The sequence below is a fragment of the Notolabrus celidotus genome, chromosome 4 (assembly GCF_009762535.1).
Source record: "Notolabrus celidotus isolate fNotCel1 chromosome 4, fNotCel1.pri, whole genome shotgun sequence".
NCBI classification, from domain to species: domain Eukaryota; kingdom Metazoa; phylum Chordata; class Actinopteri; order Labriformes; family Labridae; genus Notolabrus; species Notolabrus celidotus.
This window is the reverse complement of record NC_048275.1, coordinates 21574870-21600204: the sequence shown is the minus strand read 5'-3', so window position 1 is coordinate 21600204 and position 25335 is coordinate 21574870. Positions and strand designations below refer to the sequence as shown.

Below are 25335 nucleotides of genomic sequence, written 5' to 3'. Positions count from 1 at the left end.
TATGTTAAAATGCATTAAGTTATGTAGGCCTATCACTTGTCAGTGCAATTAAACTTTCAAATTAAGTTCTGCCTTCTTGCCTTTTTTAAAAGATTTTTCCCATTGAAATACCATTGTGACAACCCGTGATTGGGTTGGTTGTCACAATGAGTGTCTTTGATAGTTATTTGCCTTTGTTACAATGAGTTGGAAAATGAGAGGGATACACATTTCAAGCCAATGCCTTAAGCTTCAATTTAATGTAGGAATGACTATTGAAAGATGTTTTGATGATGAGCAATCATCAAAACAGTAAAAAGTGTGACAACCAACCCCGTTCTCCCCTACTTAAGAAAATAAATGTTTAAACTTGAATCATTTCCTAGTCTAAGATTAGATTTATTTTACCACACAGTGAGAAACTGGATTCATTCACATTGGGGATTGAAATTATTTATTTACACAAACTTATGCTTACACTTAATTACACTCTGTTTATGCAAGTATCATGATTTAGCTTCATGTTTCTGGCTCAACTGTTCCACAATGTGTCACCCTGAAACCAGCTGACGGCTCAAACAAGAGGTCACAACAGGACTCCGAGGTGTCATTCCACACAGTTCCATCTCATCACCACAGACCAAAGTGGAAGTGTTACCAGCCTATCAGGGAAAAGGATAAATACGCGCAGCAGCCAATCACACTTCAGAATCTCTCAGCTGTCCGGCTAGCCACCACCCTGATGTTGCCATAAACCTTTGAAGGTGGACTTCCTGTGGAGGTGAAAAAGGGGGTTTAAAGGTCAGTTGTCAGCCACACAGGTGGATTTAAAGAGCTCTGTTCCAAACATACTCATCAAACATCTGATCAGGATTTCCTTCTGTCTTTGTAAAACATCAGAGCAATATTTCTCTTACCTAGAATTAAGTTACATATCGCTGTCCTGGCCATCTTGATGTTCTGGAAAGATCCTAAAATGTGAACTTTCCTGTTGAGAGACAGGTCGAGGAGGATTATTTAAACACTTTAGTCAGAAGACACAAGAGGGGATTATTCACATTATTACAGAGCTGTGTGAAGTACTTGATTCTGATTGGTCATTGTGTAGAGACTGTTGATAACAAGGGTCTGTTATTTCTAGGGATGCACCGATCCGATCCTGGTATCGGACATCGGCTAGATCGAACTCAAAAAGCTAGATCGGATATCGGTAACAAAGGGCTGATGTATAGTGCCGATCCACATGGCAGATCTATTCATCTCACTCCTATGCTTTTCTGTGTTTACAACAGCCATGTGCGTCTCCTACGTCCTCAGTGCCAGCCGGTCTGCATTTTTGCCCAGTGGAGCATGATGGAGGGTAAGTACAGAGACTCTGCAGTTTAGGTGCATGTCACGCTTCTTTTCCAAACAACTCCGTCGGAAACTTGCAACATGTGCAGCAGTAACGTTTCCACGGATGGCAGTCGCGCTGTAAAATATAATGGGAGCCCAAAGGAATAAGTTTACGTCAGCTGTAGCCCACTGCAAAGAAGCAAGGAACCTTCTATTAATGGATTCAAAGTGTGAAAAACAGACAGGTTATTGAATTTAATAGTTCCAGATCCTTGAAATTAAGGGATTCCAGCCTCTGGTTCAGCACTTGGAACCCAGGTACAGTTTACCATCAAGTCAGAAAAGCCTGAAGTTGCCGAAACATGATTCTATCCTTACATTAAGGAATAGAGATTGTTAAATCAATACCAGGATCGGATCGGCTAGTATCGGAAGATACCAAAGCCCAGGTATCGATATCGGGACCTAAAAAGAAGGATTGGTGCATCCCTAGTTATTTCTCAACAGCTGACCATTAAGAACAAATCTTTGCTAAGGATGCAGCTCTAATCCCTGATCTGACAAACTAACTGCGCACACTGCTGGGGTTCCAACCTGCTATAACAACCCAATCACAACACATAATGACTCCATCCCCATCATGTTTATTAGACACAAAAACACAGGGCTTGTGTTATAGTCTCTTCCACTTTACAGGTAAAAGACTGAAGTACACACATTAGCCCAGTTTTGTATGAGTAGATCTATGTCTAGAGTTGAACTGTGAATATGATGCTGGAACTATTGACAGACCTTTTTTATTTGAATTTATATAAATATGTGTTTATTGAGCATGTCAACTGAACTGAGAACCTATTTTTTTTTCCAGCAGTGTTACTGTAAAAAATGCAATAAAAATGTAATTTAAAAAACTGATAAAATAAATGACCTTCAAGTAATGTATAATCATGCAAATGTCCAAGATTACTATGAATATTTGTCAACAGTAAAGGTGAAAGAAAAGTACAAAAGTACTCACGTGTCTGCAAGCACAATGCGAGTCTTTGTGACATTTTCGATGGTGAATTTGGTTTTCCCCCCCTTCCCTGCTACTCTCCCGATGGCTCTGGATAAGTGGTCTCCCTTCAGAGGTTTTACTGCCAAGACACAAAAAAAAAAGAGCACAACTAAATGAGACAACAAGCAATGTGATGCTGTTACTTTGCAAGAGTTAAAGAAAAGTGCTTCAACAAAAAGAAATTTGGAACAGTGATTTGACCAGGTCAGTGCCTCTTACCATCAGTGACATCAAAGGTTTCAAGGAAGAGTTCATCTAATCTGATAAGAGCTAAGGCATCCTAGAAAGAGACAGTATGTGTTAATCACTGACCAAAATAAAACACTTTTTTATTTTTTAGAAAAAATGTATCACTTTTAATCAGATTTACAAACTTAAGTCTCAACCTTTCACTGGTACACTTACCTCAACCTGGAAGCCCAGTATAAACGCTCTGACAAAATCTGCTGCTTTTGTAAGGGAGCCGATGTCCTGTGTTTCTTTGCAAGTCTGAAAGAAAGAAGAAACTTAATTACACACATGAAAGACATAAATATGAGCACCAGATAAGAGTTGTACAGTTTGGAATGATTATATATATATATATTTTAATCATGTCAACAGTGCTCAAATATACAGGGAAAACTTACCTTGATTTCCACATTCCTTGTTTTCAGGTTAAATCTAACTTGAAGCTGCAGGTTTTCTACAATTGGGGTGAAAATCTTGAGCCAGTTTTCCTTCAGTGGGGTGTATCTGTGAGCCGGGACAGCAACTTTACGCATCTCATTTGGTCCCTGGAACAATAATCAACAAACTGGTTTGAAACCCTGACAAACCATTACATGTCGCTTTGATACAAATTGTTTTGTTGCATCATTTTGAGGGTTATATGATTTATTGATCCTAAACAGAATAAGTGGTATTTGTAATAGATGGATGGATTACTTTATTATGACACAATTAAAAATGACATAACATTAATTTATCATGTTTTGTACTATCTATGGGTAAGAATTAAAGGGGTCTTAATCAAAATTTTCTCATTAAAGTTCACATAAATGTCTGACAAATATAATTTTAGAGCAAGGGTTCCCAAAGTGTGGGTGAGTTGCCTTTCTTTTTGCTAAATGACTCCTAAGTTTAGGGTTAGTGAACAGTTAATTATCAAAAATATCAGTAGCAGTAGGTTAATTCATAACAGAAACACAGACACATGCTCATATAGGTAGACTGATTTTCTGTAGACCAGCTAAATGAAGCCACATTAAATCACTTTGAGGGACAGTGGGGGTCTCGAATCTTTGGCACCAATATTTTGGGGGTTGTAGGCTGAAAAGTTTGGGAACCCCTGGTCTATACACCGTCAAAGAAATAGGTTCAAGTATCAGCAGCACAACATACTGTGGAATAGACTTAATTATTGAGTTACTAAAAGGCCTTTTCGGTGTAGGTTGGCTCTGGTATGTATTAACTGCGATTATTTCACGAGCTTAAATGTTTTGCATTTAAAAAGGGATTCTGAAAAGGCTGAGGTTGGTTGGTACAAAATTGTGAAAAATCAAGAAGTGAAAAATAATACTTAAGTTTCACAGATAAAAACAATGAAGTAATCATCAAAAATGTATCTAAAAACCAGTACAATGTGTTGCGCCCCTGTTGAGTGTAATTTTTAAAAGTAAACTTAAGAATTACCTTTTTAATCTAGCTTTTAATTTGGAGTAGTTTATTTAAGCCCTGGGCTGCATTATTATTATTATTATATATATATTTTATCATTATTTTTATTATTCTTATCATTATTATCTAAACCATTGTTTTAACATGTATTTATTTATCTTATTTATTTCTTGTGTTCATCTGATCTTGTTAACTCTACCTTATTTTTGACTTTTCTTTCCACTCTTATTTTATTAATTTTACTGTGTTGATTTTCTTTTATCTTTTAAGTATTTATTCATTTTTAATCATGCCTTCTATAATTTTACCATTGCTGTTGTTTTCTGACTGTCTGTTACTCTGTGAAGCACTTTGGGCTGCATGTTTTTATGTATAAAAGGTGCTACATAATAAAGTTGAGTTGAGTTGTAATCAAAGCACAGTAGCTGAGTGCTGTTATGGGGCATTACTGCGCAAGCGCAAGTTAGTTCACAGACCAAAATAAACATGCTAAGGACGTAAAACACCAGATAATCATCTCCCAGTATGTTCCCTTCAATCTCGGTTAAACACACACCACATTTCCAAAAGTACTTACCCTTAATTTGTCGCTTGAGATCGGGGGGAACTGCGGCCGCTTGCTCGCCACGGGCTCCTCTGTGTCCATGTCCGCCGCATCTTGTTCTCGTTTTCGTTTCTGAGTCTTTTTAGACTTTACCTTAGTGAAACTATCTTCGTCAGTTTTACTCTCCGGGGCAGTGCCAGCCTCTGGGATTGTACTTTTATCACTGTCCATCCTGAAGAAGAGTTTTTAACCAAGATAAACACTAAAACTTGAGACAGGCGACGGCCACAGAGGCATGAGGGTGTCCTCGTGTAATGAAAAGGACCCATTAAACCACAGTGCCGTCGCCAGTAGAGAATACATTATGAATGCATGTGTAACAACTGACAGATATATCTCGCTTGGTTACTAGAATGATATCAGAATAATGTAGGACCAATATGTGTGATCGGTATGTCTCAAAGTTTCCAAAACTTGACTAGAAATGTGTACATTTGGTCAGGCATCTCTTAGGACAGCCTCACGCTCAGATCGGCGGTAGGAGGGTCTACTGTCTAGGTTAGTTTGTTTTGGCAGCAAGCAACATTACACACTTTAGTTGAAGCTAAAATCAGCCGGATTTACAATCATATTTTACAACAGCAAAGATGTCATCGCCACTGTCAAAGCCTCAGATTATTGCGCACATCCAGAAGAGTTTGAACTACACGGTGTTTGACACTAAATGGATTCCTTGCAGCGCAAAGTTTGTCTGCCTCGGGAACTTTCCTAGAGGAACCGGAGTAATGCAAATTTATGAAGTGCAGCACGGGGAGGCTCAACTTATCAAGGAGGTAGACAACACGTTATTATTGTATTATCTTGTTAGCTCTACTCGTCCCCTTCATTCTCTAAATGACATGATGGAAACGGTGTGTTATGGTTAGCTAAATTAGCTTGAATATGAGGTCTAGAGGTCTCTCTTGGTTGTATCCATAGTAACTAGCAACATGATGACAACATGACTTCCATTATTTAAAAGTTTTTGGACATGCTCACGTTATCTACTCATAATAAACAGTGTACAGCTTAAACTATTTGACCTGCTTAGCTCCAGTGTTCCTAATAAACAATGGTGGACAGTAACAAAGTAAATTTACTTGAGTACTGTACTTAAGTACATTTTTTGAGTACCTGTAGTTTACTTGAGTATTATTTTTGGGGGGAACTTATTACTTTTACTCCACTATAATCAGAAGACAATTATTGTACTTTTTACTCCACTACATTTCTATCAATGCTCTAGTTTCTCACTACTTTTGCTTTGAAGTCAGTTCATGAATTTCCTTTCCTCCAGAATGTACTCCTATGTGTTCTTTACTGCACTTATGTATTTTGAAAATACAATGTTTTGAGTACTTTGAATATTTAAGTATTTTTAAAAGCAAGTGCTTCAGTACTTTGACTCAAGTAATAATCTGACAGCAACTTTCACTTGTATTGGAGTAATATTTGACCTTGAGTATCTATACTTTGGCTTAAGTAATAAAGCTGTGTACTTTGTCAACCACTGATAATAAACAGTATACAGCTTAAAGTGTTTGAACTGCTTAGCGCCAGTGTTCCTAATAGAGCTCTAATTAACAGCAATACCAGGACCCAAAATGTTGCAACCTTTAACACTGCACAGACTTAGGAACAGGACCAAACAATGTTCAGGTTTGAGCTAATCAAATTTGGTTGGAAGGCTTATGTTCTGTTATATCCAGATAATTTCAATATACTGGTCTAGAAAAAAACCATTTCAAATGTTTGTGAAACATTTGATCTTGATCTCCATTAACACACTGCACCAAATGACATTTTACTGTGTTCCTTCAATTGTACTGTTTAACTACTTGTTGCATTCTCCTTTTCCTCTCCTATTTCAGGTGGAGAAACCCAAACCCATAAAGTGTGGGACATTTGGGGCCACTTCTCTTCAACAAAGACACATAGCAACAGGGGATTTTGAAGGAAATCTCAATATATGGTATGTAATCAACATCCACCATTGATAGATCACCATTTGTGTCTTGTCAGTCGTGGTGTTAGAGTAAACACAAAGGCTTTCATCACAAACCACCTCATGTGCTTAAAGTAATACCTGGCTGTTACCCTCCCAATGGGAAATGTTTTATGGTCTACTGGGTTCATTCCTAGGAATCTGGAGATGCCAGAAGTGCCAGTGTACTCTGTAAGGGCCCATAAAGAGATTGTGAACAGCCTCGATGCAGTTGGTGGTCTTGGGATTGGCGATGGCGCACCTGAGATAGTAACTGGAAGCAGAGATGGTAAAAATATTAAAGCTTTCTTTTTGAAAACCTTTTCAAAACAATGGCTTAAAGATGATAAGGACTAGCAAGAAGTTGGATTACGCATACATCCCCTCTGGCGTTACAGGGACAGTAAAGGTGTGGGATCCAAGACAGAAGGATTCACCTGTGGCCAACATGGAGCCAGTGGAAGGAGAAACCAAGAGGGACTGCTGGACTGTCGCATTTGGTGTGTCAAATATTTTAAGCTTTTTAAAGTTACAGTGACTGTTATAGAAACAGAACCAGAACACTTTTAGACACATTCTTCCAAATATACATGGGGACATCTTCATAATATGAGCACAGATTATCAATGCTTTCTATACCCTTCTTAACTCTGCCGTGACAGTGTTTTTTATTTTCCTTTCGACCCTCTCCTTTCAGGTCATGCCTTCAATGATCAGGACCGCTGTGTGTGTGCTGGCTACGACAACGGGGACATCAAACTCTTTGACCTGAGGAATATGTCTCTACGGTGGGAAACCAACATAAAAAATGGGGTGAGCTTGACACTTCTTATGCTTAAACAAGTGGTTATTATAGCTCCTGTGGCTCTGTGGTGTGACTTTTGTTGAGTTGTTGATGTTTAATATTTCATGTAGCCAGTATGGCACTGCAGCAATAACATTAGCAACATTTCTGAGGAAAATGGAAAATTAAAACTGACAGAGATTTAATCCACTCAGCTGTAGAGACAGAGCTCAAAATGACTTCCCAGCTCCATGTAGACTTTACATAATGTCCTCACACATCATACAAAAGCATTGTGCTGATTCTGCCACTGTCATTATTAGTTATCACCATGTGAATGTAGCTGAACTAGCCTGGGGTCATTATGTCCATTTCAACACATTCTACAACGTGGGAAACAGTGTGTGTGTGAAGCCATGTCATATGAAAGTGTCTGGGAGTGACTGTTATTTTTTCTGACATCATGGCCAGGTATGCGCTGTGGAGTTTGACAGGAAAGACATCAACATGAACAAGCTGGTCGCCACCTCACTGGAGGGAAAATTCCATGTTTTTGACATGAGAACCCAGCACCCCACCAAGGGCTTCGCCTCTGTTTCCGAAAAGGTAATTGACATGGAATGGGCGGTAGAAGCCAGACGGGTATTTGGCTCCTATGTACGGGAAAAATGTCAGGAGGTTATTATTGTTATTGTTATTTTTAAATTTGTATGGTAGAGAAGGAAATGGGGGGCGCACCTTTTTCTGACCATTTTCACAGCTGGAAGTGTTTGGGTTGTGTTTGTCTAACATTTTTTGAGGTTTTGTGACACCCGCCAAAGATTACACTGGGCTTAGAAGGACAGAGAGGTGTGCCTATGCGTTGAGAAATCCCAGAAAAACACACTTCAATGTGCATCAAAGGAAGTTTGCCAAGTGTTTGCTGGGTCTATAAGATTAGAGGCCTCGGCTTTCAAAAATTGTTCCTGTTTTTCTGAGTAATCAACAAGTGGCACATCGGTGTATTCCACTATGTGTTGTAAGAATTTGGCAGATATTTTGGTCCAAATAAGATTTTTAACCCTCCTTTTATGTTCTTTCTCAGGAACAACAATGATGTTCCTGGGTCAGCTTGACCCGGGGCATATTTAATGATTCAAAAGTGTCAGAACCCCCAAAAATCCCAAGAAACATTTTTTAGATTTCATTATTAACTCCATTACTAACCATTTAAATCAATATTAAGTGCATTGGTGTTCTTGAACTCTCCCAGATCATAGTTCAATGAGGACAATTCACTCGTTTTTTTATAAAAAAATAATGTTAAAACTTTTTTATGTACATTGGAAAGTGATTGGGGTGAAATATGTCACACAGTTGCAAAGAACAATTAGTAATTGACACTTCTGACCACTTTTCACCTCCACTTGGACTGCTGGGTATAATTGTCCCATGATCAGTATGTGGTATAAACATGCAGGGGGTGTTGCAAATGTGTGAAATGAACCATTTTCATTTTATATGTTGTTCACACTAATTGATTTTTACATTTTTGAACTTTAGAATGGGTCAATTTGACCTGCAACATAAGATAAGATAAGATAAGATAAGAGATTCCTTTACTCGTCCCACACCGGGAAATTCAACTGTTACAGTAACAGAGTAGACAAAGTGCAAAAGAAATATATAAAGCAAACAAGAACCTATAAATGAACAAATATTTAAAAGTTATTAGCAATTAAAATTAAAGAGGTAAAAGATAAGCATATCTTAAAATCACACACACACACACACACACACACACACACACACACACACACACACATATATATATATGTATATTATTGATTATAGAGTCTGACCACTGCAGTAAGAAAAGACCTGCGGTATCTCTCCGTGAGACAGGAGGGTTAAAAGTCATACAGACACATCTAGACACAAATCGTTATAGCGTTTGTTTATTTATTTATTAACATAGTATACATGTCAAATTTGCAGATGAAATTGACAATTAGTTTTTAGGGCAGCTGGCTTGTGGATCCTGTATGCACCATCTGCTGTTTTGGTTAACAATTATATCCTTTTATCTTTTTATAGTCTCTTATTGTTAGTTAATGTATGTGTGGCTTGACCCTCCTGTTATGTTGTGGGTCAAATTGACCCTTTTTAAAGTCTATATTAGGCAATATATGCCTTCCAAACCAGCTAAATGCAGCATAAAAATCTGGGCAGCACGTGACAGAGGAGGAGTCGAGTTAATTTATCAACATCACTTCATAAAAAAAAAAAATTCAAAATTTAAAACAAAATAAACAAAAATCAATGTCATGTAAAACTATTGTATTTATATTAAGAGCTTTCCAATGTTCATTTAAAAAAGTTAACATTAATTTGAATGAAAAACAAGTGAGCTATCCTCATTGAACCATGATCTGTGAGAATTAAAGAACAACAATGGACTAAATCTTGATTTAAATGGTTAGTAATGGAGTTAAAATATATTTAAAAAGATGTGTATTAGGATTTTTTGGTTTCTGACACTTTTGGATAATTGAATATGCCCAGGGTCAAATTGACCCAGAACATGATTGCTGTTTCAGAGAAATGAACATAACTGGAGGGTTAAACACATTGTTTCTGGAAACAAGACTTAAGCATTTAAAATAACTTATGTTCTTCGTGTGTGAGTGAAAAGCTTTGGTATTTTATCAGTGCAGTTCGGCTAACAGTAAACAGTGGTTGGATAAACATTGTTCAACAGGAACATGTAAGAATTTAAATGATCACTGTCTTTTTTCAGGCTCACAAGTCCACCATCTGGCAGGTGAAGCATTTGCCCCAAAACAGAGATATCTTTATGACTGCTGGAGGAGCAGGCAACCTACATCTATGGAAATAGTAAGTTATACATATTTAAGTAAAGCAATTCTTGTCAAGTTTCAGGATACACAAGTGCTCATCACGATGGCTGCTTTTTAACAACACCATTTCTTCATTAACTACAAACTGATGTAAATATCTTCTGTGTCATTCTCAGCGAGTATCCCGCTCAAAGAAGCAAAAAGGACTCAGATGGCATGGATGTGGGTGAAGCTGGCTCCGTCAACCTCTTACAGAATGTCACTGTGTCTACTCAGCCAATTGCCAGCCTGGACTGGAGCCCCGACAAGCAGGGCCTGTGTGTGTGTTCGGGCTTCGACCAGTCTGTTCGGGTGCTCATTGTCACCAAACTGAACACGGTGTGAAAAAGTAGACCACAACAAAGACTGTCGATGAAGAAGATCTGTGCAGCCTAAGGAGAAATGAGACACAACTGCAGAGATGCACCAATAGTGTATAATTCACTGCCCTTTTGTGGTGTTGGGGTGTCTTTATTAGAACATTTGACAACTTCCTGATGTAGGGTTTGGCAGCTGTCTGTCCAGCTTTTGTAAATTTGATAGTCATCTTTAGACGTATTTTAACAGAAATCAATTTAAGTCAAATAAAGGATGAGATCTGTTGTTGTAGTTAAGTTAAATGGTATCTGAGTAATATATGAAGCTGGGACGATCCATGCAGAGAGTATGGTACAGTGATGCAAAGAAAGACCCTATAACACATTAATACACATAAAGAAATGACTGATCCAGCCTCTGGCTTTGATTAAGAAAGCCAGATTTCATTTCTTTACCTATTTCCATTTTCTTACATGCTTATTGGAACACCTGTTTTTGTTGCACTTTTGGTGAACTCTGGTTTTGATACATCATTTTTATTGAGAACTGTCTGTTTCAAATTAAATATGCCTTTGGAGAAAATGAAAAACAACGTTCTGCGTCTTTCTCATCAAGAATGGCATATTTACAATATCAGGTGTCTGGGAATCCCAGATATCTATCCATGAACACACAGAATGTGTCATCAGTTAAAGTCCAAAGATGTATGTCTTCGGTATACAGAAGCAAACTCTGACTCACTCTGGGATTCAGAAAGATAAATACAGGTATTTGTCAAAGGATTACAAACATTTCATATCCAGCATTTTAACCTGAAGAAGTCCTGCAGGTCCTGATCGTCCTCCTGTCGGTCATTGATCTTTGCGTACACACTCTTCAGCAGCTTTGTCAGGCCTTTTTCATCCAAGATGTCGATGTATTTCTCTATGCAACCTACAAACATAGACACAGATTACCACATGAGTACAACTGCCATCACATTAACATAAAAGCTTGTCAGTTTGAAATATAAAAAACAAAAGGTTTTAGTTGCTTTTGGTATTGCCGATTTGATTAAACTTTAAGGTAAATAACTTGTGACAAGAACTTCAATAAAATGTTCTACCACTGCTGAGTTTGTACATCTTTGGAGACTAATAATGTCTAATGTCTGAAGTATTTAAAAAAAAAAGGAACGGTTCTCACTTAGGCCCATGACTTTGCCGTATGCTATGAGGCTTGGTTCCAGGTGCGGGTGGTCAAACTGCTCCATCGACATTAGCAAGCGTACGATCTCTCCTGTGATGAAGGCGTCATCGAAGCTTTGCTCAGCCACCGACTTTAGAGGGAATCTGCAGTAAACCTCCACTGAAGCCTGATGGTCTGATGGCTCCAGCAGCTGTACAAGCTCAATGTAGGCTTCATGGACCTAAAGAGTTCATTCACAAACCACTTCTTATTTAGACATCAACTGGGAGTACTTAATAACCAATATGCTTTGATAACCATTTATCCTGCAGGATAAACAACAGTCATTAAACTGACCTCTGGTGCTGTGGAAATAACCTCCTGATAGTGCTGCTTTGCCTGGTCATGGGTATCTGAAGACCGTGAGAGAGCACGGGCCAGACCAAGGCGAGAGATGTGAGATCTGCGGTTCACTGGATTGGACCCACTCACTGTGTTTGCAACCACAGGCTCTGAAACACAAATTAACCACCTCTTTGACAATGAAAAATAAAGACTGTTAATTATGTTCTCTCATGCTGTGTTAATATGAGGCCTTAAATGACATCATTGTTCCTTTTTAAAAAAAAGACTCCAAGATAAAATTTCACTCACAACTCACTTGGACAACTGTGGAACACTAATATTCAAAAATACATTGTCTTCTGCATAACCTGTCAAAAACCATGAGGGTAAAGTTATTCTCCTGACTCTGCATGTCACTCTGAATATTTCTGTCATGCCTTACCCTCTGCAGTCTCAGCAGTACTGGGGGGAGAGTCCTGTTTAGACTTGCTGGTGGGGATCTGGGGTTTGGTACAGTTGGTGGGAGGTTTAGCTGATCTATCAGGTTTGGTTACTGCTCCAGATCTCCCCCTACAGGAGAGAAAGTGTAATACAAAAGCTGAGAAATCAATCACAAAGTCGGAGAGAGAGGAACCCATAGGAAATAAATTTAGATAGGAGATCTGAAAAGTTTTTCATTTATGTCTCCTAGACAACAATGAGATCGGTTTGAAAGCAAAATGAGACTATAGCTTATGTCTCCTGTTTCTCATTCTTGCCTTCAGAAAAAGTTGCAAAAAGTCTCAGCTTAGTCTCCCTTTCAGTTCAAAAGGACATCTTGTCAAAATCTGAAATGATTCTCAGGTATTATTCAAGTTTTGTGACTCCCTTTGAGCTCAGGTGGAGAAATCAGGGAGCTCTCTCAATTGTATCAATCTAACCTCATCCATTTGTTTCTGTAAGACTGTTTTTGTGTTGAGCTCAGATGGAGCAAAGAAAGAGCCTGAGCTCATCTTTTCATGAACATTTATAGTGCCCTGCAAAATTAAGATTTCAATGTAATTGTCAACAAATTTACAATTCTCATTAAAACATTTGAACCACTTGCAAGATCAGCTATTTAGATGTCAAATGATCTCTTCTTTGACTTCACAATATGTTCATCCCTTTACAAGTCTGTTTGAAACAAAACAACTTCAGAAAGATTTAGTGTGTTTGAGAGAAATTGCAAAAGATAGAGATTTCATACAGGTATGACAGACAATTTATTTAAAATATGGGCCGCAAAAGGGCTGACCAGATTTAGCCAGATTATTACAATTAAAGGGATGGATTCTTTTGGACGCTGGTGGCCTAGCAGTCTAAGTGCCCCCATGCAGAGGCTACAGTCCTCGTCACAGGGGTCGCCGGTTTGATTCCCGGCCGGTCGACCATTTCCTGCATGTGTTCCCCCGCTCACTACTCCCCACATTTCCTGTCTCTCTTCAGCTGTCCTGTCAAATAAAGGCAAAAAGGCCCAAAAAATAATTAAAAAAGAGAAGAAAATTAGCCATTAATGAGATCTCTCAAATAAGACTCATGTCATGGTCTCAACTATTTCTCCTAGTGAATTTTAGGAGAAACTAATGAGAAATGAATGAGAACAATTTGAAACTTGAATGAGGCTGAAGTGAGAATCTCAATTTTGTCTCCAGAGACTTTGAAGAGAAATCCTTGAGCAGTAAAATTTTCCTCTGGGAATGTTCTTGTTGTTTTGAATGAGGACGAATGAGCGCTCAAAAAATCCCATTGTTATCATGTGTTAATTTGTAAGTTTTGCTATCTAGTTATACATGCATGGGTTGTTAACAAAAATCTCCCAAAACTAAATTAGCAGTCTTTTGGTCTGGACTTAATACACCATGCACATTTTAGCATAGCCCTCAAACTGTTACATATTCAAACAATTCTGCTGCTTCTGCTTACAAACAAACCAACATTTTGTTCCAGTGGAGCTGGTTGAACTATGATCTAAGCCTCTACAGGAAAGTATCCATGAATTAATTAATTCTAAAAGCATGCAGCAACAACCACAAAACAGGTTGGCTTGTTTTAGGCTACCAGCATGCATCACCTGGCTGCAGGGGCTTTTACTAGAGGCCGAGCACCTTTCCCTCCTCTTATGGGGGCTAGAGGTGTGGGAGCAGGAGCTTTGTTCACAGCTGCTGCCATTCGCCCTGGACCCGGCCCTCCCCTGCCCCGCTTGGCTGTACTCTTTGCCACACTGATGTCAGAAGGCCCCTTCACTCCTGTTGGTTGGGTGATGGATTGCTTGGCAGCTCTCTTGGTTTCAGCCTCTTGTCGGTCCTGCCACCACTTTTGTTCTGATAAAACAGAAGATGGTTGAGAAGTTAAAAGATTACCCACACCTACATAATTCTCTGCTAGCCAGCTATTATTTTGAGGTGCAATGAAATGCAGAAAGTGCTCTAAAAAGACTCACTGCTAAGCTGTTCAGTTGCCTCCCCACTCTGAGTCTTGTGTTCTAAATCAATGCTGGCCTGGAAGCTGAGGCAGGCATCAGTTAGAGCTTCTTTGGAGCTGTCAGAATGTAGGTTGTTGTCATATTGAGCCAGCTGTGCAAGACCCAAGAGACACAGGGCGTGGCTGTCCCGCGGTGTGGTCACTACTGCTAGCTGGCATGCCTGTACACAACAGCATAGGAGGCAGACCTAAACTCTGTTTTGTGGTACTGTAAACTTTCCAAACAGGAAAAAAGCGAACTAAAAAGCACTATCAAAATATAACATTTTCTGTTTTACCTTCTCCTGCATGTCGAGCAACTCCTGGCAGGGGGCGATAGAAGTGAGACGTATGAGAGCAGTGAGGGCCTGGCATCTCTTCGCCACCAGGGATTGCCTTTGGATGCCAGCTCTGGCTTGGGCCTCACCCTGCTGGATCAGTCCCTGCAGCAGGGCAAAGTGAGAGTCCAGGAGCACCCACTCCAGCTGCCCGCTCGCCTCGCCACGACACACACACTGACTCACACTCTGGGCAGCCAACACTGCTACACTGAAGCATTCCAGCACAGAGAGAAGAAGACACAGCGTTTCAGTGTAGTGCTCAAGACTTTAACTGGGTCATACTGGTGTGAAAATGTGGACTCTTTTTTGAATCACACGTTCAGATTTTAGATGAGTTAGACAGCTTATTGGAAGATATTTCAAACGGACAAATACATTGGTTATATCACCAATAAAACAGTCTTTCAAATCTTAAACATACATGTGATAGACCTGTTCTGCACTCATGGCCTTTTCAGGAAATGTGGTTTTCTGCCGCAGATGACCAAGAGTGAGAAGGCCTCTCAGAAACTGTGTGCTGAGGCTGGAGAGAGGGTCTGAGGGATCCTGTTCCACCCAGCTGTAATAGAAATGAAGAAATCATAGGAAAAACCACCAATGATGAGCAAGCTGAAATCACACGAGACAAGCCAAGTTCTACTTCTAACTCTGTTTTGGACTTTGAGATATGTAAGTGCTGTAAGCATGATACAGCATGTGAAATATCAGAGCATATCTGCGGACGAAAACTTTTTTCATGAACTATCCTGTTAAACAGAACATCCAGGTACATTACTGATTCTGCCATAACCTGCACTTTCTAGCTGAACGCATCCACCTCCACACACACACACACACACACACACACACACACACACACACACACACACACACACACCCCTTGCTGTATCGCTGGCTGACAAAGTGCTCCAGTCCTTGCTGTAAGAACAGAGCGGCCTCCTTCTCTGTGTCCTCAGATGCTTTCTGTTCCTGCTGCAGCAGAGCCAACCCTGTGAAGAATCTGGAAAAATTGAAATAATTAAGATTCAGTTTAACCCGTTACCCCCTCCAGGCCTCATCTCACCTGTGTTGATACACTATCCCTGCTGTTGACTTTTTAACCCTGTTATAATGATATGCTGTCACACATGGGCGATAGCCAGGTTGGACATTTGAAGAGCAGGTTAAAAGGTTATTTAAAGATGTTGTTCTTCATTATTTCACAATTTTACACATTTTTTAGAAGAAAGTGCAGAAAGATTCTTATAAAACAACCTTGTATCATTTTAACATATCATATCCACTTCTGTGACCAACAGCACATCTACATTTCAAGTTTCTGGGCACATTTCAAGTTTCTGGGCATAACAAATTACTCCAATCTAAATTTTAAGAAACATGTAAAAAAAAAGTCTGCATAAATGTTAGAGCAAGCCTTTTGAACTTCAGACATGTCAGGCATCAGTTACCTTTGGCCGCTGCGAAACTGTACATGCACTCAATGATTTGTTCTCATTTATCTTATTGTGTCACAAGCTGGTCTCAGGCGGGAGCAACCACTCTAAAACCATTATACACCCTCTACAAACAATCACTGAAAACTCTGGATAAAAAAAACAAGGAACTACCACCACTGTAAAATCATTACGAAATATAACTTAATGACCTTTGACAGTTTTCTTTGTTATGCAGATATGTGTCTGAAGTATAAACTAATTCATGATCAGGCCCCACCACCACTTAAACAATGTGTGTTACTCTGCAGGAACAATCTTAGGGAGACCAGGGCATCAGCAAGATGACACTGTTCAGCTAAACTTAGGAAAACTGCATTTGGACAGTCTGCATTTTCAGTCAGAGCAGCAGGAAAATGGAACTCAATCCCCACTCACATAAGAGACTGTACAAGCCTCAGTGTTTTTAAAAGTAAACTGAAATTATGGCTCAAGGAAAAACAATCGTGGTCATCTCAATGCATCAAACTAGAGACAATGAAACGCAATTTTAAATGTGCTTTTATTAGTGATGGTCTGTTGTTGAGTAGCCTATGTATTGTTTTAAATGCTAGTATGTTTTTTATCATTTGTATTGTACATTCTTTTACATCTTCCTACCACAGATGGAAATTAGCTAACTCTGGCTTGAAAGTTTTGGTTTTGCATGGCCCCTGCCAAATAAACTAATAAATACAAAAAAAAAAAAAAAAAATAGTAATAAAAATGACCTAACCTAAGTGCAGGATGCAGCAGACGCAGTGCTAGGCTGCTTTGCAGGTGCTGTAGAGCCTCCCTGCTCCTCCCCTGCAACAGCAGCAGCCTCCCTACATGCAGGTTATACTCCCAGCTGTCAGGACTCAGATACCAGGCATCCAGGTACTTCATCAGGGCTTGGTGAAGACAACTTTCTTCATCTCGCACTGCTGCACCGCTTTCCTTCAACAAGATGGGGAACGAGTTTAAAGAAAGTACAATGATTTATTTTTGCTTTTTTTTTTATCAGAAAAATACTACTAACTAATTCACAAATTTAACAGAAAGATAAGACATAAGATGAACACACAATTCAAGTTTCTTACAGTAACCTGACCTGTGACAATTGTAGTGCTTTATTCTGAAAGAGGTCACTGAGCTATTGATAGCAAAAATAGAATGATAATCTGCGGTTAAAAATTCCTCTCTATTTGCAAAATGATTAAAATTGACTAATTGGATTTGGTTTGACCCTTCGAGGTATGACGAGTACAGACTGTCTTTGTAAAACTGTGTTAAGACTAAGGACAGTTAGTCCTTTTGTAAGCAGTTTACAAAAAGGGTAGTTCCACATCCAATCTATTTAGACATACAGTAGGTTTCTACAGTAGGTAGAGCATCTGCAGAGACATCTATACTGGCCTTTTATTCTTTTTCTTATCCCTATTTCATACATCTGATAAAAAAAAATCCCCCTTGCAGATTTTTTAGAAGTTACTTTTCCAATTTTCTTTGAGAGCCAGATGTAGAGTGTCTGGACATAGTCTGCTTTGCTGGACTGGCCCTGCTCTCTGAGATGCTGGTACTCTTTATCCAAAGCCTGCAGCTGGTTCTGGACTGTTGGTGTGCCCAGGAAACCATGGAGCTTGCAGACGGCCAGTATGTCCTCCTGACGTGCTGTTGATTTGGCATCGCTTAATTCATCCCTGCCTCTGTCAGTCTGGAGATGAAAGAATGAAAACAGGAGAGAATGGGTTGCTTTCACAATTAAAGTAATTTGAAATTATTTACTGTTACTAAGGTGATGACCATGGTCCATTTATTGCATTACTATGCTGATATTTCCTTCATATTTCAGTTATGCTAATGTGTGATATGGATGAAAATAGTGGCTAACAGAGTGTGTGTTCCAGTGCTCATCATCTTAATACTTAACTACCAGATTTTTCTCTAAAGATCCTTAAAGGCCACCTTTAGTGTATAAACTGTATGGTACTGAGTTTGTTAGATAGTTTAAGTGTTGAAAAGAATCAAAACAAGAAATGACCCTTAAGAAAAGGATTAAGAGGTTTTTCAGTCATGTGTGTTTATCTACATGAAAACCTCACAAAATCATATTTCAGAGCTCATATTTCCTCCTTTGCCACAACCTTCTTCTGGAGGCCGTATATTCCTTTAGCACGGTGCTGCTCCTCCAGAACGACCCCTAGCAGAAAGTGGAGCCTTGGATCTCTGGAGCTGAGTCTGATAGCTGATGCATAGTGAACAGCAGCCTGCTCCAGGCTATGCAGAGGAGACTGACCTTCCTCATACTGCAAAATATCCCCTGTGGAGACACAGTACAATGAACAGAGTGGTATATGGTATATAGATGATAAACAACAAGATTAGACTTCACATGTTTGTAGAGGATATGCATCAACATGGAGCTGAAAACAACACAGAGAAGTCCTGCTTTTACTAGGAAACAACAGGTTTAGGTTTATGCATACTACAAAGAATTAAAGCCTTTACTGATAGTAGGTAACCATGGCTGTCTGATTAACATTATTAGCAATTTAAACCTCCTGTTATGTTCGTTTCTCTGGAACAGCAATAATGTTCATGGGTCAATTTGACCCGGGGCATATTCAACTATCTAAAAGTGTTAGAACCCCAAAAAATCCCAATACACATTTTTAAAATCTAATTTTAACTCCATTACTAACCATTTAAATCAAGATTTAGTCCATTTGGTGTCCTTTAATTCTCACAGATCATGGTTCAATGAGGATAACTCACTTGTTTTTCATAAAAAATTATGTTAATTTTTTTTTTTGATGTACATTGGAAAGCCCTAAATACAAATACAATAGTTTTACATGACATAGATTTTATTTTATTTTATTATACATCATGAATTTTTTCTCCTCTGTCACATACGGCCCAGATTTTTATGCTGCATTTGGCTGGTTTGGAAGGCATATGTTGCCTAAAATAGACTTTTAAAAGGATCAATTTGACCCGCAACAGAACAGGAGGGTTAAGAGCCAATTTCAGAAGTTTTAATTCCGTATTATATGCCATTAAACTAAGAGCAATGCTTTATTGTTAAATAAAACAGATACACGATTCACTTGTCTGTTTTAGAAAGCCTTGAATTATTTAGATCACAAAGATTTTTTCAGAAGTACAATAAATGAGATGTCAGACTCGGACAGTAACATTAGGCTATGGACACGAAATGTTATGAATACAAAGAGTCAACCTTGTAGTAACAGTTTAGCTCTACTGGTTTGCTATATGCTGCAAAAACTTTGCTGAAAATGTCACATAATAAGAAGTAAATAATAGTAAAAATAAATAAAAAAAGATTGAGTATTTCATCACCATATATATGTAGGTTACAAAGTACATATAGATTTACTGGTACAGGTCACAAAGTGACAATCAGAGGAAATCAGAAACAAACAGCAACCTTAACACTTCCATCTCTCCCTCCTGTGTACAGCTCTCATATTTTTTTACTTTGAAACTGTGCCACTGCTGTTTGAAAAGTGTTTCTGCTTCACTGAAAACCACCACAATTAACTGCATAATGATGACTAAATGACTCTCTTACAGTTACAAATGATTGCTCTGTGCATGAAATATTCATCGAGTGCAGCTTCCTTTGGCAGAAAGCTCTGTATCTATCACAGTGCACTGATGTCAGAGTTTTTTCATTCAAGAAAGTATACAAAACATTTTACTTAATTATCACTACCATCTTTTCTTTGTTACTCAATTTAAGTAATTTGCATTTAATTCAAACAAATGGTCTCAGCCTATGAAGATGTTCTGTTGGCCTATTAGTATTAATCACACCCTCTTAATGAATTAAGTAACACAGAAAATGCTTCTTATTTGGGAAATGATAATCACTTGTATCTGATATCAACTCTTCTTCTCTCTGATTCACTCTCTGGTGTTACTATTCAGTTTGGTTCCAGTGACTTTCATTCAGTCCTCTGGAAGCAGTCTCATGTGTCACTTGGCAGAGTCATCAAACAATTAGCAGGGCACAAGTAGCTGCAGAAGGATGAGGGGTAACATGAGTGCCTGGTGCATCAGATAGAGGAAGAGGCTCCAGAGGAGACCGCAAACTCGCCAATTTTCATGTATTTTTTAATGGCTGAAGCTGAGCTGCTATGGGCAAGAGAAACTACTCTTCTGGATACTAGCAAAAGGAGCATTTAAATACTCACCAGAATGTTGGTATTGAACTAGAAGTTTGATATCAAACAGAGGTCCCAATACTTTCTGTCAAACTATAGTAATCAAAACAGCCAAAGAAGCATTGCTGCCAAGAATTGAATAGTGAGTTTAATCGAAAAAGGCTTCCATCTTGGTACCTTCCCCTGTAATATGTTCTGAACTTTAATGTAATGGGAATAGTGATTTCTTATGAGGATAGAGGAGGAGGAGAAAGTTAAAGGTAGGGATTGCATTGAAGATTAAAGTTGGACAAAATAGTTGTTATCACTGTTACAATTCTTCTTCATTTCTGGTCCTACACTCTTGGTTTGCGAAGCGCCACACACCTGGTTTTGGTAAGTTCTGCCGGTAGAGTTTCATGTAATCCTGGGCTAAGATACACAGTTTCTCCACGTTGTCTTCTCCTGCTGTCATTTGTAGTCTTTCCTCCCAGTTACGCAACTTTACAAGACAAAGAAAATAACTATTTATAAAAAAGTGCAACAGGCGAATCAATACAGCAAATATGATCTCAAAGTATTATGTGATATTTATGTTATCCCCACATGACATCTTTACACTGTGTGTCATCATGTAACGCCAGGTGGGATATGGGTATCTACCAGTACAGTAGAATTCCTGTTTATAATGATAAAGATAACAGTGGCTTTGAGTTGGGTTTCTTTTTTTGGGCTGTGTGTGTGTGTGTGTGTGTGTGTGTGTGTGTGTGTGTGTGTGTGTGTGTGTGTGTGTGTGTGTGTGTGTGTGTGTGTGTGTGTGTGTGGGGGGGGGGGGGGGGGGGGGGGGGGGGGGGCTTTTACACCTTTATTTATAGAGGAGAAGACAGTGGATAGTGTAGGAAACCGGGAGAGAGTGGGGGATTGGCATGCGGGAAAGAGACCAGAGGCTTTTGACTTGGGTTTCTTAAATTTTCATATAAGAAAATAATTCTAGCATGTGTATGAAATGCAGTTCAACTTCAGACTTACAACATTATGTCAAGTAAAATAAAGGTGTTACCTTCAAAGTATGTTTGGTCTCTACCTCCAAACAACTGGATGATGCAAAGTGCTTCTTATACCAACGTGTCTCTGTGACATCCTGTAAATGAACATTAGCACAGAGGAAATATATGAATCAGGTCAATCAATAAAAGACCAGAGCTTATTAAAAGACTGGGTTATGTTTTTATCACTGTATAATTAAATGTAGTTGCTCACAATCACACAAATTACTGCCTTACGCACTCTAAATTGTGTTACCACCTCACATGCACAAACGTCGTATACTTTACTGTGCAAACTGGACCAGCACTTAGTCAGTGTGATGGGAGCGCTGTCTTGTGAATAAAGGATGAGCAGAGCCAAGGTCGATAGCAGTGATTCTGGCACTCTTAAATCTTTAACACTGACCTTTGCATTCAGGTCCCCTGTGGGCCTGTGAGGACAGTCCAGGCAGTGTGACCCCAGCTCGGACAGTTTCATCACACTGTTGCATCCTTTGTTAGAAAAAAAGAATAGGAAACAAATATCAAAGAGTAGAAGTGGACAGTGAAGAATATAATATAGCAGTGATGACCCATATTGAATGATGTCTGATGCCACTTTTATGTACAGTTAAAATCTCAAGAACAACTGTACTCATTTGACCAGGTAAGCGAATCCTGCTGTATTCAAAGAGGCCTGACATAAAACACACACAACAGCTAGATACATGAAGCCTTAGTTAAGTAATACTATCCCTCTCATTACAGCCACATAATAGTTGTCTACAGTGTCATCGTGTTACATGATAGTAAAGGGAGTGTAATCAGGACTGCTGAGAGAGGTAAGGCAGAGTGTATCTAGCACATTGATGGTGAAGTTGAGAAGCAATTCTTGGTGGCAGAAAGAATTCAGTTCATATTGAAAAATGTCAACGGTGAAGTAAAAGAAGTCTTTACTCTGAGTGCAAGTTAACTGTGTAAGCATTTACAGTGCTAGAAAGATACACTGACAGGAGACATGTCATGGCAGTAGCTTCTTTCTTACTGTCTTGCCATGTGACATTCATGGTCTTGGATGTTAGAAAGCCGTCTTTTTTATATAAGAGTGGTTCTTCTATTCTACCGATTGACCTTTATCTCTACCAATACAAGCTTTGCCTCGGCGGTAGCTCTGCTTTACACAAATCCATTTTAAGGAGGATCCCAAGTCTCACCTCTGTAAGTAAAGCAACACTTGACCAGAGCAGCAGACATCTTCTTATCAAGGTCCAGTTCAACAACCTTCCAGCCTTCTCCCAGAGGACAAGCACTGAGTGGGTCAACTTTTGATCGCCGTGCCAGCATCTCAATATAAGGCCTCGAAAAGATATGCTTTGGATCACTGCGAATTGAGAGGAGAAGCTGTGTGATATTGACAACTTTAGAGAACTAATCTAACAAGGTACTATAAGAGTCTATGACACTGAGGTTATGCATTGTTAAGGCTTTCTTAAAGATATGTTAAACAAACACAAAGTCTGAACATTTTAACGGCAATTGCTATAGTTATTATTATCAATTTTTTTAAGTTATATTTTTGGCTTTTTTGCCTTTATTTGATAGGACAGCTGAAGAGAGACAGGAAATGTGGGGAGTATAGAGCAGGGGACGAAATGCAGGAGATGATTGACCGGCTGGGAATCAAACCAGCAACCCCTGCGACGAGGACTGTAGCCTCTGTATGTGGGGCGCTTAGGCCGCTAGGCTACCAGCGCCCCAGCAATTGCTACAATTTAAAAAAGCAATTGATTTTTATGCTAGATTTAAATTTTTACAATTTTATGAACTGTGAAAACCCTCGCTTAAGAATAAAATATTTTATAATGATCATGATTATGTTAAAACTTCAATCTGTTGGCACAACAGATAATATTTTCTCAATCTTAATGCCACCCTTTGTAAGATTTACCTGTTGTTGATGGATACAGGTCTATAAAAAGCAGTCAGAGATACTGAGCATTCATAGTCCAGCTGCTCTTTCTCATCACTGAAGGTCACGGCCGTGGGAATTAGCTCTCGAATCACCAACACTGTGTACACCTGGGAATGTTATGGGGTGTTATGTTTAGTTAACCTGTGTAACACAGCATTATTAAGACTTAAGTGACACAAACATCTCCACTCTGACTTACGCTAAATGTAAAGCTGTTTAAGTCACCTTTTTAAGTCCACACATAGTTGACTGGAAATCTTATATGGTGTGATATAATCTATTGTGATGATTAAATACACAAAGCCTTGGAGCACATCAGGGTGCCCGCCACACACTTTCTCACTATACCTGTGAATTACTGCCATCTGCTGAACAGACTGAGATCTCCACCACTGTCTCTCCAACATTCAGAGGTACTGGTTGAGAGTTGTTTTCTCCATTCACTGTAACTTTTATATTTTTGTCTGGCACCTTAGCAAGCACAGTCACTGCAGCACAGTAAAAGGGAACATCACCTGCAAAAAAAAAAGGTCCAGAGGAGGCAACAGGGATCAAGAAAAAAATAAAAATAAACAGATTTTTTTACAATCTAATGCTAATATGCAGCTCATAAAATAAGACATGGGTGTGCAGTATTTATCCCGATACAGAATCATTTTATTCACTCAGTTTACAGCAACTCAGTCAGGCTATTGTCTCTTTGAAAGCCTTTATACTCACAGTTGTATTCACAGATGCTTGTACAAAAAGCAGGTTGCAGTATAATATCTCCTTCCAAGGCCAGACTACTGAGTTTTGCAATCTTTGCAGATAGCCTGTCGATTTCCACACCGTATGTCTTCATGGTACCATCTTCAGCCACCACCTCGATCTCTACTCTGTTCATCCCATCACTCAGTTTAATGGTGCTAGAACCGTCACCAGAGAGCTGAAACACAGTGTAAATGAAAAAAGGGGGGAGGGTATTATATGTCATAAGAAGTCATAAACTATCAAACAGTATCTTGCAGGAAAGACTTACAACACTATATGAAGCCCCGCAGTCACTCGTGGTCAGGTCCAGGGTCACTTTGCTGACATGGCTCTCCACTGTCACTTTGTAGTCTGTAACTTCTGGTGTGAACGATGGTTGGAGCTTCCCCCCGGAGACAGAGAGCGTCTCCAAATCACAGTTGTCCATGACTCAAGTCTCCTTTCGAGCTGGGTTCATTTACTGACTGTGTGCGGTCCAAAACCTAAACGCATTTAAACTGTCTGGCAGACCCGGTCGATCACATAGACTGTATACTGGGCTTCATTTAACCGCACTGACGCCCAGGGTTTCCATGGACACGTGAACACTCCTGAGGTACTAACACTAGACTAACTCGCTAACTGTAAGGTAATTAACATGCATATTTTAACTGAGAAGAAACTGATGTCAATTCAATTTGCTTTATTGGTATGAACAAAGACATGTTGCCAAAGCACATAAGATACATACATTACATATACATTACATATTATATACATAACATATCATATACATTACATATTATATACATATTATATATACATTACATATATATACATGACATATATATACATTACATATACAGTATATACAGTACATTTATATAATAACATATATACATTACATATTATATACATTAAATATTATATACATTACATATATACATTACATATATATATATGTATATGATATGTATATATATATACATTACATATATACATTACATATATATATATGTATATGATATGTATATATATATATATATATATGCATAACATATATATACATAA

The 25335-nt window shown here is 38.8% G+C and overlaps 3 protein-coding genes across 3 annotated transcripts; 1 reads left to right on the top strand and 2 right to left on the bottom strand.

The window, feature by feature from the left end:
• Window positions 1–410: 410 nt before the first annotated feature.
• Window positions 411–4918, bottom strand: pno1 (partner of NOB1 homolog). The gene is made up of 7 exons (XM_034681514.1): window positions 4608–4918; window positions 3001–3147; window positions 2777–2860; window positions 2591–2651; window positions 2333–2450; window positions 897–967; window positions 411–752 (listed from the first exon to the last, which is right to left on the bottom strand). Exons 1-7 carry the CDS (start codon window positions 4803–4805, stop codon window positions 685–687), a joined length of 747 nt encoding a protein of 248 aa, XP_034537405.1. The 5' UTR covers window positions 4806–4918; the 3' UTR covers window positions 411–684.
• Window positions 4919–5106: 188 nt separating this feature from the next.
• On the top strand, window positions 5107–11170 carry wdr92 (WD repeat domain 92). Its single transcript, XM_034681513.1, has 8 exons — window positions 5107–5407; window positions 6485–6585; window positions 6756–6886; window positions 6996–7097; window positions 7295–7410; window positions 7853–7987; window positions 10161–10258; window positions 10398–11170. Exons 1-8 carry the CDS (start codon window positions 5222–5224, stop codon window positions 10603–10605), a joined length of 1077 nt encoding a protein of 358 aa, XP_034537404.1. The 5' UTR covers window positions 5107–5221; the 3' UTR covers window positions 10606–11170.
• On the bottom strand, window positions 10696–24866 carry LOC117811311. Its single transcript, XM_034681511.1, has 20 exons — window positions 24554–24866; window positions 24253–24460; window positions 23881–24047; window positions 23509–23639; window positions 22775–22941; window positions 21988–22073; window positions 21596–21676; window positions 20923–21037; window positions 18511–18686; window positions 17859–18080; window positions 17121–17323; window positions 15790–15912; window positions 15334–15471; window positions 14871–15120; window positions 14552–14753; window positions 14183–14432; window positions 12533–12660; window positions 12103–12257; window positions 11764–11986; window positions 10696–11511 (listed from the first exon to the last, which is right to left on the bottom strand). Exons 1-20 carry the CDS (start codon window positions 24710–24712, stop codon window positions 11372–11374), a joined length of 3324 nt encoding a protein of 1107 aa, XP_034537402.1. The 5' UTR covers window positions 24713–24866; the 3' UTR covers window positions 10696–11371.
• Between the last annotated feature and the right edge of the window lie 469 nt (window positions 24867–25335).

Coding starts and splice junctions, on each gene's coding strand:
- pno1 (XM_034681514.1), bottom strand. CDS start 4,805: ATGGACAGTGATAAAAGTACAATCCCAGAGGCTGGCACTGCCCCGGAG. Junction 2,451..2,590: donor AACCTTTGATGTCACTGATG/GTAAGAGGCACT, acceptor GTGTCTTGGCAG/TAAAACCTCTGAAGGGAGAC. Junction 753..896: donor GATATGTAACTTAATTCTAG/GTAAGAGAAATA, acceptor TCACCTCCACAG/GAAGTCCACCTTCAAAGGTT.
- LOC117811311 (XM_034681511.1), bottom strand. CDS start 24,712: ATGGACAACTGTGATTTGGAGACGCTCTCTGTCTCCGGGGGGAAGCTC. Junction 24,461..24,553: donor GCGGGGCTTCATATAGTGTT/GTAAGTCTTTCC, acceptor ACTGTGTTTCAG/CTCTCTGGTGACGGTTCTAG. Junction 11,987..12,102: donor TTATTTCCACAGCACCAGAG/GTCAGTTTAATG, acceptor TGAACTCTTTAG/GTCCATGAAGCCTACATTGA.
- wdr92 (XM_034681513.1), top strand. CDS start 5,222: ATGTCATCGCCACTGTCAAAGCCTCAGATTATTGCGCACATCCAGAAG. Junction 5,408..6,484: donor AGGCTCAACTTATCAAGGAG/GTAGACAACACG, acceptor CTCCTATTTCAG/GTGGAGAAACCCAAACCCAT. Junction 7,411..7,852: donor AAACCAACATAAAAAATGGG/GTGAGCTTGACA, acceptor CATCATGGCCAG/GTATGCGCTGTGGAGTTTGA.